This window comes from Gopherus flavomarginatus, chromosome 7, assembly GCF_025201925.1.
Source record: "Gopherus flavomarginatus isolate rGopFla2 chromosome 7, rGopFla2.mat.asm, whole genome shotgun sequence".
Lineage (NCBI taxonomy): Eukaryota > Metazoa > Chordata > Testudines > Testudinidae > Gopherus > Gopherus flavomarginatus.
The window spans coordinates 71,641,138-71,653,479 of NC_066623.1; the positions used below are offsets into that span (position 1 = coordinate 71,641,138).

Here is a 12,342-nt window from a genome sequence, read left to right on the forward strand (position 1 = left end):
CGCTAATTCCATTTAAAACTAAGACAAACTTGAAAACAATATATTTTGAGCCCTTACCAAATTTTGTTTTTGCATTTAACGTTCTATGTCCTATACACAGATTCTTTCAGATAAACTGCTAAACTGTATTGCTACCAAATAACTCCAAGACACTTACCTAAAGGAAGGATTTGGTCCATTGTTTGCCTCAGAGTGAATTATTAAATCGGTATTACTGGAGCTTGGGAAAGCCAGTTGAATGTATGTGAAATTAAGTTTTTGAGGTTCACTGTTGCTTGGTATCACATTTCAGTTATTGCTTTCTTTCCTTTGTAAACATCCCCTTTACTAACTGAATTTCACTCAGCAGAAAAGATAGTAAATATGCTAGATAGCACTTGTATAGATGCATTCAGGTCTGGAGCGTTGCTCCCTGCAAGAAAACTGGGCAGATGTTAGAAGATGTCTGTCTACATACGTTGCATCCTTCTGCAGATTCACAGCCATGTGCTGCTTTACAGCCAGATTGTGCCACCCTTACTCACACTGAATAGTACCTTACCCCAGGAGCCACTGAAGCTGAGAGGCACATTTGTGACGTAAAGTATAGCTTACTGTGAGCCCAATGCTATTAGAATCTGACCCTTATTAAAGCAATTCATCTGTAAAACAGAAAACCTAAACACGTACAATTGAAACAGACTAGCATTTTAATATGGTGTTAAATAAATGAATGAGGGAAAATTAGATTTTACCTGAAACAAACAGATATTAATTGCTGCTGTTGCCTCTTATTCATCTAGGCGCACCAGGCTACCTTTTTCCGTCTGTGGGAATGAGAAGAGAAATCTCACTTGTTACAACTATGGCAACTGTACTGAGCTCAAAGGCGAGTTGAGATGTATGTGCCTGCCAGGCTTTAGTGGAGAACGGTGAGACACTTCAGAACTTTATGTGCACTTTCCCTCAGCAGGTTATTGTGGGAGTATTGCATTGTCTTCTTAGAACATGAGTCCAGAATGGGCCCTTTTTGGATATCCAGAATTAGTGATTGAAATGGTACCTCACCTGCTGCAGACTTTCTGCAGCAATGAGACACAGCTCTACCTATTTAAAATGAGCTAGAGGTAGAACTGAGCAAAATGTTTCTGATTCATGTTATTGGGGGGGGGGGAGGGAGACAAAACAGTTTCAGTTCAACTGAAATTATTTTTGAATTCAGGTCAAATTTGCAAAATAGTTCAGCTGGAAATTTAAAATAAAAAGTTTGGAACAATCTAAACATTTTGTTTTGTTATTGTTTAAATGAAACATTCCAATTTTTCATTTTGAAACAATGAACAATGTTTCATTTTGAAATTTGCCTAAATCTAATTTTTTATGAAGTGTTAAAAAACTCAAAAAAGAAACAGTTTTGTGTTGAACAAAAGAGTGTGGTTGAACCAAAACAATTTTTTTTCAATATTTTGATTCAGCCAGATAACCAAAAATCAATTATTTGCCCAGCTTAATCCTCTCTTTGCTAAATATGACTTCTAGGGTTTAACAGCATGACGATTTGATTTCTACAAAAGTCAATAGTCAATGGGTCAAATTCATCCCTAGTGTAACTCCAGTTACTTCAATTAGGGATAAATTTGACCCAAGATGCTTTTTTTCTTAAATAACGTTATACAGATTACATCTCCCTCTGCATACAAATATTCCTGGTTCCACATCTGTTTCAAACATGACAAAATAGAACAGTATAGTGATTTTATCTCTCTGTGTATAGACACGTAAACACCACCCCCATATAATATACAAATAGACATACATAAAACTAACAGTTTGATTTTAGCTGACATCCAATGGAGATACATGAAGTGTACTTTCACAGGGGAAGTGTTATGCACAGAAGACCCACTCATATTGTATCTTGTCAGTTTAGAATCAAATTCTAAAACAATTATACAATCAAAATTGGTTAACTTCTTTGATTATATATATATATATATATATTATATATATTATATATATATATATATAATACTATAGGGCAGGTCTCAGCACGAGGACCCACCAACTTCACTCATAACTAAATTTGTATTGGGTGGTGTACACCTCTGCAACCCATATTTGTTGTATAGTATATTACCAATTCTCTATATTGTCCTGTATCCTCAGTCAAGACTAGGGCCCACTGTTCCAGGTGCTGTACAAACAGAGGAAGACACGGTCCCGACACCTATAGGTTATCCAAAGTTTTGTTCAGAAGCATTCAGCTGATTGCAAGACAGGAAATACGGTACAAAGAAGGTAGAAAACATAAGACAAATGGTTTTGCTCTCTCTCTCAGTGCAATGAAAATTAAATCAGTGGTATAGAGTGTCCAAAGGTCCAATGGGCCTGCAACATGTAGCCTTAGCACATTCAGGAAAACTTTCAAGAAAAGGTTTCTCCCTCTCTCTCTTTAACGCCCACTGACTTTGTGGAATCACTGCAGTGAGTCATAAATGATGAATGAAATGAAAAATTCCGACCCGCCCAGTACAGAGTGCACTTGGCAATTGCTGCTGTGCTGTAATATTTAAGTCAGGCATCCAGAAAGGCCCCCTGCCAACCCCAGAAGATTTGGAGAAGAAAAAACGTCTCAAGCACTTTTTTTGGTGTGTATTTATCTTGGGGCTTCAGGGTAGGAGGAAAGTGCTTTCTCCTTCTTCCTTCCACCCTCAGGCATTTTGCTAACTAAAGCTTTGGAAATGAGAGCCCTCCCTTACACTCACAGCCACTGGCTGGCAATAACCTCTATTTTATGGTTCCCCAGGCCCTACTACTGAGTAGGGAGCCAATACTGAGCATACTGCACAGGAATATACCGCTGCAATGAGACATTCTACACTTCATTCTCTTTTTTAAATCCTAAATTGCCACTATATTTATTCTCTTTTTTCTGGGTTGCCAAAATGTTGTAAGGTAAACTAGCAGTGTCTTTCTCTTTGAAGACCTTCAGTAAACTAAATCAGACAGAACACACACAAGGTTTACTTTACCAGAACAAATTCAAAATATTTCACATAATGGGATATTAAAAACCACACCATCTCCATGATTGATTGGACTGATATTACAGAGATTTTCCTTTAAAAGTATAACCAATCCCTAATAAAGGGTTTGATCCACAATCTGTGGAAATCAGTGGGTGTCTTTCCACAGAATGCAATGGACTTTGGGTGAGGACCAGAAGAAAGAATTTGATAGTACTTAGAGATGGATAACTTATTCCTCAGTAGAGCTGGTCAAACTTTTTATTGCAAAGACATTATTCACTGAATTTAGGCTGGGATTTTCAACTTGACTAAGGGACTTATGTTTCCAGCTTCCACTGCTGAGGCCCTTTTCCCTGTATGTGAACCAATCTTGATTTCTTTTTGTATGTATGAATTCATTTGTATTTGTAAGTATTTGCCAACTAGTTTGATGAACAATTTTTGTTTCAGATTTTTGAGGACTGTAACTGATGCACTAAATCAGACAGTGTTCTTTCTGTTCCTGATTGGATGAATGTGGCTTTTAAATAGATGAACAAAATTCAAATATGAGTGTTTGATATGAAAACCTGCCCTTACCCAAATGCTTATGCAAACAAACTTGTTGGCATGAATGTTTGCAATTGGATATGACTTTGGTTAAACTGAACAGCTTTTAGTAATTCAGACAAAGATCCACACACTTACATTTTCAGGAACAGACCAGGTCTTCTAATCAGATGTTATTAAGGATGATTGATAGTCCTCATTAAAAATGGGGAAAACATAGTCACACCAAAAAATACTGAAGTCATAATTTTAGTTTTAAAAGTTAGTCCTGGCACACTTCTAATTAACAATAAATTGTTTTTTGTGGTGGTATTGTAACCATGTTGGTCCCAGGCTATAAGAGAGACAAGACGGGTGAGGTAATATCGTTTATTGGACCAACTTCTGTTGGTGATGGAGACAAGCTTTTGAGCTACACAGAGTTCTTCTCCAGGTCTGGGAAACATCACATCCGCCATAATCTCTTCCCCACCAAGAGGACAGTCCCTGAAATCCAACCACCCAATAGTGATCAAATCCACAGACAAAGGGGGCACTGTCATAGTCCTCAACTATGATGACTACATTGACAAGACCAACTGACAACTGTCCAACACCACCTATTATAAAGAACTCAAAGACAACCCCACACCACAGTTTACCCAGAAATTTAAGGATATCATCAAATCCTTCCCCAAACAACTCCAAGAGAAACTCTACAACCTCATCCCCATGAACCCACTCCAGGGACTGTCTACATCCTTCCTGAGATATACAAACAAAGGAACTCACAGCACTCATCATATCTGGCCACAACACTCTTACTGAAAGAATATCTCGACTCATGGAAGCCATCCTCAAACCAGTCACCAGACAAAAGGCCAACTTCCTCTAGGATACAGCCAACTTCCTCCAAAAACTCTGCAACATTAACAACCTCCTGCAGAACACCATTCTTGCCACCATGGATGTCACTTCTCTGTACGTCAACATTCCTCACAATGATGGCATCACTGCCTACCTCAAATATTTACAAGATAATGGACAACCCTCAGATATCCACCTCAAACACATCATCAAACTCATCCATTTCATCCTCACTCATAACAATTTTACATTTAACAACAAACACTTTGTCAGAATCCTGGGAATAGCCATGGGTATTGGATGGCTCCCCAATATGTCAAAATCTTTGTGGGCCACTTTGAAGAAGAATTTCTGGACAAATGCACCATGAAATCTATGATATACCTTGATGACCTTTTTATGTTTTGGACAGAGGACCTAAACTCCCACATAGACTTCCACCACAGCTTCAACCACCAACCATCCATTAAATTCTCTCTAGAACACTCCAACAGTAGCATCAACTTCCTGGATGCCATGATCAGTTTCAGCAATGGAACCTTATAGACAATTATATACAAGAAACCCACAGACCGCCACACCCATCTTCACAGGTCCAGTAACCATGTGAAACATACCAAGAAATTTGTTATCTAAGTCATAGACTGGTGCCTCCCCATACTGGGGAGGGGGCACAGGCTAAATGGGAGGACACGTGACCTCCCCATGAGTCTCCTCCACACTACACACCTGCCAGGGGTCTGCATGCTCTTCCTGCCACCTTCCCACCCCAAGTTATCTGCAGGGGGAAGGGAATCTGTCCTTCCACTATGCCAGCTCCTCCCCCGGCACATTCAACTGCTCGCCTTGGCAGCCAGGCCTGGGTGGGGAGTGGGACAGAGCTGCTCTTGGTTGCTGCTTTATTCTGTGAAGCAGCTGACTGAGACAGATGCTGGTTGGGGAAAGGCAGCAGCGGCAGCCCGCTCCCTGCCTGGACTCGGCTTCCAGGGACAGGTGCCAAGCATGCTGGGGGGTGGGGGGCGGGCAGGAGATGGGGCTCTGGCTCGCTCAGCCCCTGTCCCCAGAAGCCAAGCCTGGGTGGGAGGCAGCCTGCCACTGCTGCAGCCAGGTGCTCTTCCAGGCAGCTGCTGCTCCGCACCAGATAACGTCCAAGGAGCCAGAAGAGGCTCTGGCCCTGCCCCTTCTGCTCTCCACCTGGGCAGGCTGCTGAGGGGGCACTTGACCCTGCCAGCTCCCCCCGACTACAGCCAGGCTTTCAGATACCACAGAATATACTCCAAGGAGAAAGACAGGAATATAAACCTTACCACACTTAAAATTGCCTTCACCAAACAAAGACACTCCACCAGAGAAGTAGATCACATCATGGACTGGCCTCCCCAAACATACCAAGAGAACCTGCTTCTATACACAAATAAAATACCGCACACCTCTCGTTGTCACCTACCGCCCCCCACTGGAACCCATATGGGGAATCATCAAACAGTTAGAACTGTTACTCCATGGGGACCTCCTCCTGAAAGAAAATTTTCCTGAACCCCCACTTCTGGCCTACAAACAACCTGCCAAGCTCATCATCAGAAGTAAGCTCCCCACAGACCAGGACACCCCAAATCAAAGGGGCACCAGACTCTGCCAGAACAACAGATGTAAAAGCTGCAGACATATCTCCACTGTTATGACGATCAACTCCCTCCACAACACAGCTTTCAAGATTCATGTGTCTTACATATCCCTATCACAGAATGTGGGGTACCCCATACAATGTACTAAATGTCCCCATAGCAAGTATGTGGGTGAAACAAGACAATCACTACACTACTGAATGCACTTACACAGAAAAATGATGAAAGACAAAAACTCTCTGTCACTTTAGGAGAACACTTTTCACAGAGTGATCGCGTTATATCTGACCTCACAGTCCACACCCTCAATGGAACCCTGAACAACACCTTCAAAAGATGAGTCTGGGAGCTCATATTCATAACTTTGCTAGATACTAAAAATCATGGTCTGAACAGAGACACTCATAGGTGCCGACTCTGTGGGTGCTCCAGCCCTGGCGCGCCCACAGGAAAAAATTAGCGGGTGCTCAGCACCCACCGGCAGCCAAGCACCCCCTGCTCCCCACCTCAGTGCCTCTCATCCACTAGCAGCCCTTCCGATCAACTCCTTCCCCACCCTCCCAGCACCTCCCACTCACCACGGATAAGCTGTTCCACAGTGTGCAGTAGGCGCTGGAAGGGAGATTAGGGTGACCGGATAGAAAATGTGAAAAATCGGGACAGTGGTGGAGGGGTAATAGATGCCAATATAAGAAAAAGCCCCAAATATCAGGACTGTCCCTATAAAATTGGTACATCTGGTCACCTTAAGGGAGCTGGAGGAGCGGGGACAGGGTGCACTCAGGGGAGTGGCAGAAAGAGGTGGGGAAGAGGTGGGGGTGGGGCGTTGGAGGCAGGGTTTGAGTGGGAGTGAGGGCGGGGGTGGAGTGATGGTGGTCGCTTGGGGGAAGGCATGGAATGGGGGCAGGGCCTGGGGCTGAGCAGGGGTTGAGCACCCCTGGAGAAATTTGAAAGACGGTGCTTGTGGAAACACTAGATTTATGGCTTATTACAACAATCTGTAACCCTCTTAAACATCCCACTCAGCCTTTTCCTCACATGACTGGAGAAGTATTAATGGGCCACTTCACCTTGAAGGGTTCCTTGAAATATGTGTTAACTACTGATGCTAAACAATCTGTTCCAGCTTGTATTTAGCTGTGACACTCTGGATATGTCTACACTGCAATTAGACACCTGCAGCTGGCCCATGCCAGCTGACTTGCTCTCACTGGGCTTGGGCTAATGGGTTGCTTAATTGCTGTATAAACATTTGGGCTTGTGCTGGACCCTGAGTTCTGGGACCCTCTTACCTCACAGGATCCTAGAGCCCGGGCTCCAGTCTAACTCCCAACATCTACTACACTACGGTCCGAGCCCCGCAACTCCAACTCTGCTGGCCTGGGCCAAGCTCAGGTTTTTAATTGCAGTGTAGACATTCCCTCTAGTACCTTTCCCAGACCTGTAGAAGAGCTCCATGTAGCTTGAAAGCTTGTCTCTCTCACCAACCAAAATTGGTCCAATAAAAGATATTACCTCATCCAACTCATCTCGCTAATAAATTATTTGTCATGAGAAGTGGGATATCCCCTATTTTATAAATAAATATTGTTTGAAACCATTAAATAATATTTAACTAAGCCTTAACATCTGATACAATGCTGCACTTGACCTATTATATTTCCTGGCATTATGGTCCTCAGCTAGACCAGCAGAAGAATGCTACTATTTCAGGTAGGCAACAGGTATTTGGATGCTCACACAGGCATGTGCATAGATGATCACAATGGTCCCTGCTAACTGGGGGATCTATGAATTGATGAAAATGGGCATTTTTGTGACTTGGGGCCCAATTCTTCAAGATGCTAAGTGCCTTCAACTCTCATGGACATCAATAAGAGTGGAGGGAGCACAGTTCTCTACAGAAGGTAGCCAAGATCAGCCTCTAAGCATATTTTACTCAGGGATAAAAGACCCATGGCACATCTGCGGCTGGCCTGGGTCAGCTGACTTGGACACATAGGGATTGGGCTGCAGAGTTAAAAATTGCTGTGTAGACACTCAGGCTTGACTAGAAACCAATCTCTGGGACCCTCCACCCTCACAGGGTTTTTCATCCCTATGTAAACATAGCCTAAGTCACAAATGTCCATTTTACATATCTAAGTACCAATGTGAGCATCAAAATGCCACAGATATGGGATTTCCCATTTTTGTACCTATATGTGAAAACAACACAAGGCATCAAAGATGTAAGTGTAGCTGGTAATATCTGTTATTTTCAGGACAGTGAGAAACCCTTGTCCGATTAATGTTATCTAGTTGCTATTACAGTTGCTTAGTGCTTTTGGTCTTTTACTGTAGGTGTGAAACAGACATTGATGAGTGCAACTCTGATCCATGCATGAATGGAGGCCTCTGCCAGAACCTACTTAACAAATACCAGTGCATCTGTGATGTAAACTATGCTGGTGACCGCTGTGAGGTAGATGTAAGCGACCTCTCCTTTTTTGTCTCTTTATTATTGTGGCAGAATCTCTTCCAGCTTCTCTCCTACCTTATTTTGCGAATGGATGATGATCCAGTAGTTGAGTGGGGTGAACAGGAAGATTAGTAGCCATCTGTACACTGTTAGTATTTTAAAGCTATTGACACACAATGGAAGATGCCTTGACTGAACAGGAGATTAGTTTAGCATTCAGAAAAGCAATAAGAACCACATTTTTAAAATCATTTATCAATGTTTTGAACATATTAAAATATTTTATTGAAAATAATTAATTCTCCAACTATGGCTTTAAATGCAGAAGCTAAGTTTCTAAGTAGCATCATATTTCTTTGTATTATTTGTGTAATAAATGACAGATGTATGGAACGTTCCAAAGCAAACATTCAGATCTTGGTTCTCACCTATTTATCAATCATTTTCACTCTGCTTTGGTTCATTTGCTTAATTTTGGAACAGATGTTAGTAGATAGTGAATATCAGTCTGAAAACACTGCTTTAACCCATTTCTACTGGGATATTGCACGGTGCATGGTCTCTTCATTTCTTACAGTGTAATGCGTAAGACTAGTCCATGACAAGATACGCTAAGAGCTCAGGGTGAAATCCAGGCTCCACTGAAGTCAATAGCAAAGATCCCATCGACTTCAATGAGACCAGGATTTCACTCTTAAAATTTAAATACATCACATCCCATATTATTCACTGCTGTTGATTTAGAAATTTGGTTCAATGTCTGTGGAATCAGATATGTCATAACAGTGAATAATGTGAAACTATTTTGGATAAGCCACTGGCAATATACCGAGCCCATCCTGTTGGAATCAATGGCAGAATTGTCTTTGATTTCACTGGGAGTAGGATTGGCACTACTATCTCTACATTTCATTTGAATAAAGTTCACTTGATTAAAACAAAATGCAGCTATTCTATGAATTCACATGAAATGGTTTTCAAACATGCACAATGATATGAATTTATTCACTTTAACCAAAGGTCCAATGAGGATATCATATTTCAAATCCACTGGCAGAATTTGTTAGTTGCAATATTGCTACCTCTTGAAGTAGATCTATTTTATCTGTGAACTGAGAATGTCAGTACTGTAATACATAATTGCAGGCAGAGGAATATGCTTATTTTTCACTTCAGGAATCAATTACCTTGCTCACTGATGGGTTGTTATCCTTAATGAATGAGGATTAAGTGCATGATATTGCTCACCACTGTAGATCAGGCCTTATTCAGCAAAGTACTTAGACATGTACTTGGCTTTGAGCACATAAGCAAGTTGAAGTCAATGGGACTTAATCACTTGCTTAAATTTAGTCACCTCCTTTAGTAACTGGGTGAATCTGGGAAAATATGTTCATGTCATACTTTGTTCTTTCTGGAAAGAGTTTTACAGGACAAGTACACTAATGAATTGTGCAATAGTTTATTTGAGTATTACTACTCATGTTGTATTAGTACAGTGTCCAGACCTACAAACACTCATTTGAGCTCACTGTTCACAAGAGTAAGTGTTTACAGGTCTGTATTTCATTATTATTAAGTGATGTGGTATGCAGGCAGCATTATGGGAAAGAGACCTTTATTAAGTATGCTGAGGCTTTACAGTTTGAAAGAGACAGCAGCCTGTCTTCTGCTTCAATCTCTGAGCCCTTGGGGTATATCTACATAGGGATAAAAGACCCGTGGCACTTCCGCAGCTGGCCCTTGTCAGCTCACTTGGGCTCAGAAGGCTCGGGCTCAGGGGATAAAAATTGCTGTGTAGACGTTCGGGCTTGGGCTGATGCCTTTGCTATGGGATTCTTCACCCTCACAGAGTCCCAGAGCTCAGGCTCTAGCCTGAGCCCAAGAGTTCATACAGCGATTTGTCAGCCCCAGAGCCTGAGCCCTGAGAGCCCGAGTCAGCTGATCTGGGCCAGCTGTGGGTTTTTTATCCCTGTGTAGACATAGCCTAAGTGTCACATGCATCACATCCCAATCCTGACACCTGACTGTGTGCGCAAAGTGCTGTTATTTGTCTCTGTTACATGTAGCATGTTAATGACTCAAGGAGCTGCCCTGGTCTGAAAACTTAAGTGTAATACATTGCTGTATAATAACTGTATTACACCATGATAATCTCTTTATCATCTTTCTTTTACTAGAGAAATGCCTGAGGTAATTTTGCTGTTGATTTCCTTTAAAAATGTTTTATTCCTCTCTTTTATTTTATACATAAGCCACACTTCTGTAAACAGAATATAACAAAATATGTTCCATATTGGGGATAAAATTATTGTAGTAATATCAAAAACATAAACACTAAGTGTTCTATTATCTAAACTATTGGATTATTTTAGATCAGACTAGAATTATTTGGATGATATACCTTTTAGCCAGTTTAGACAATGGAGGCAAGCAAATATTCAATTAATGGTATTACACTTAAACAACATAGGTCTCAATTTGGCAAAATACTTTGGCACATACTTAACTTTAAGCACATACTTAAATTAGAGGTGATTAAAAGTTATATGAAAAGTTTTCCCACTGAAAAATCTGGTTTAATTGAAACTAACACTTTTCACAACAAAATGACAAATATGACCACAATTTTGATTTGCCTGCAGAAAATGTCAAAATAAAAATTTTCATTTGAATCAACACTTCAATATGAAATGATGTTTTGGTTTCAAAATGCCAAAAGTAAACAAAAATAGTTCAATTCATTTTGACTTAAAAGGTAATTTTGTTTTGGCATCTTGAAACTGAAAAAGAAAAACAAAACATTATATATTGAAATGTCAGTTCAAAATGGCAATTTTCATTTTGCTTTGATTTAAATGGTTGTTTTAATTTTATTGACACCAAAATATGAAAACAAAATGACATTTCAAGTCAAAATGAATATCATACTGTTTCAAGATGTTAATCTGAAACAAAAACATTTAATTTGAATCTGAAAATTTTCAAACCAAGATTTTTTGTTCAAATTTTCGCACAGGAAAAATGTTGGTGTTCCAATCAGCTCTTACTTAAATCCCATTGAAATTAATGGGAGTTAAGAACCTAGTTAAGTGCTTTGTTGCATAGCAAAGTCTGCTGAACGTCATGCCACAAAGCTGTCTCAGATCATTGATTTCAGTTTGCTGTTAGTGACAAGGAAATCTGGGGAAAGAGATACATCTTATATCAGTGTTCCTAGCATACTGTGTTTATAATGCACCAGACAAACAAGAAATGAAAACCAAAGAATATATACATGTATAGAGATTTCAAACACACTATTTCCTCAATTCTAGAAATGTGGAAATGCATAGATACATACAGTGTACCATATATATTATATATGTATTACATGTTACATAAAAAGTTACAAATTTCAAATATATTAAATAGCAGTGCAGCAGTCTCTGGCTCTCCCCCTTTGTTTACATATCACTAATGCCATTATATCCACTGGGATTGTAAATGACTTCTTTCCTCTAATGCCTTGTCATCATGAAACATTTCCTGATTCAGAACTGCTGCTGCTCTTTCCTCTTTGTACTTCTGTATTCTCAACTACATTGTGTGTGTACATAGCTTTCCCATCGTTATTCACAAAATAAACCTTCTGCCTTTGTCTCTGTACGTCTCCTTTTCATTTTTCTGCTGAGAACTGCTTTCATTTGCTTTAAGTGTACCATGATTTCTGAATGTTTACACTTCACTCGTGTGTTACACATGCATATAAAAGGTAGCTCTGCTGCACTGTAATGATACCCTTTTAACATACGTGGCCACTTAAGCATCTCTTCCGACTGATGCCATTTAGTCAGAGGAGCGCTATTCTGCA

The 12,342-nt window shown here is 40.5% G+C and overlaps 1 protein-coding gene across 7 annotated transcripts in view; it reads left to right on the forward strand.

Moving 5' to 3' along the window:
* Nucleotides 1-12,342, forward strand: part of CRB1 (crumbs cell polarity complex component 1) — a 219,743-nt gene that overhangs the window by 135,874 nt on the left and 71,527 nt on the right. For 6 of the 7 annotated variants that reach the window (XR_007775369.1, XR_007775370.1, XM_050961360.1 and 3 more), the window contains 2 exons: nt 783-911; nt 8,372-8,498. Coding sequence is in view for 5 of the 7 variants with exons in the window: in XM_050961360.1 (XP_050817317.1) it covers nt 783-911; nt 8,372-8,498 (256 nt within the window). In the remaining 2 variants the exon portion in view is untranslated. The remainder of the gene's footprint in view (nt 1-782; nt 912-8,371; nt 8,499-12,342) is intronic. The other variant, XM_050961359.1, reaches the window with a different exon arrangement.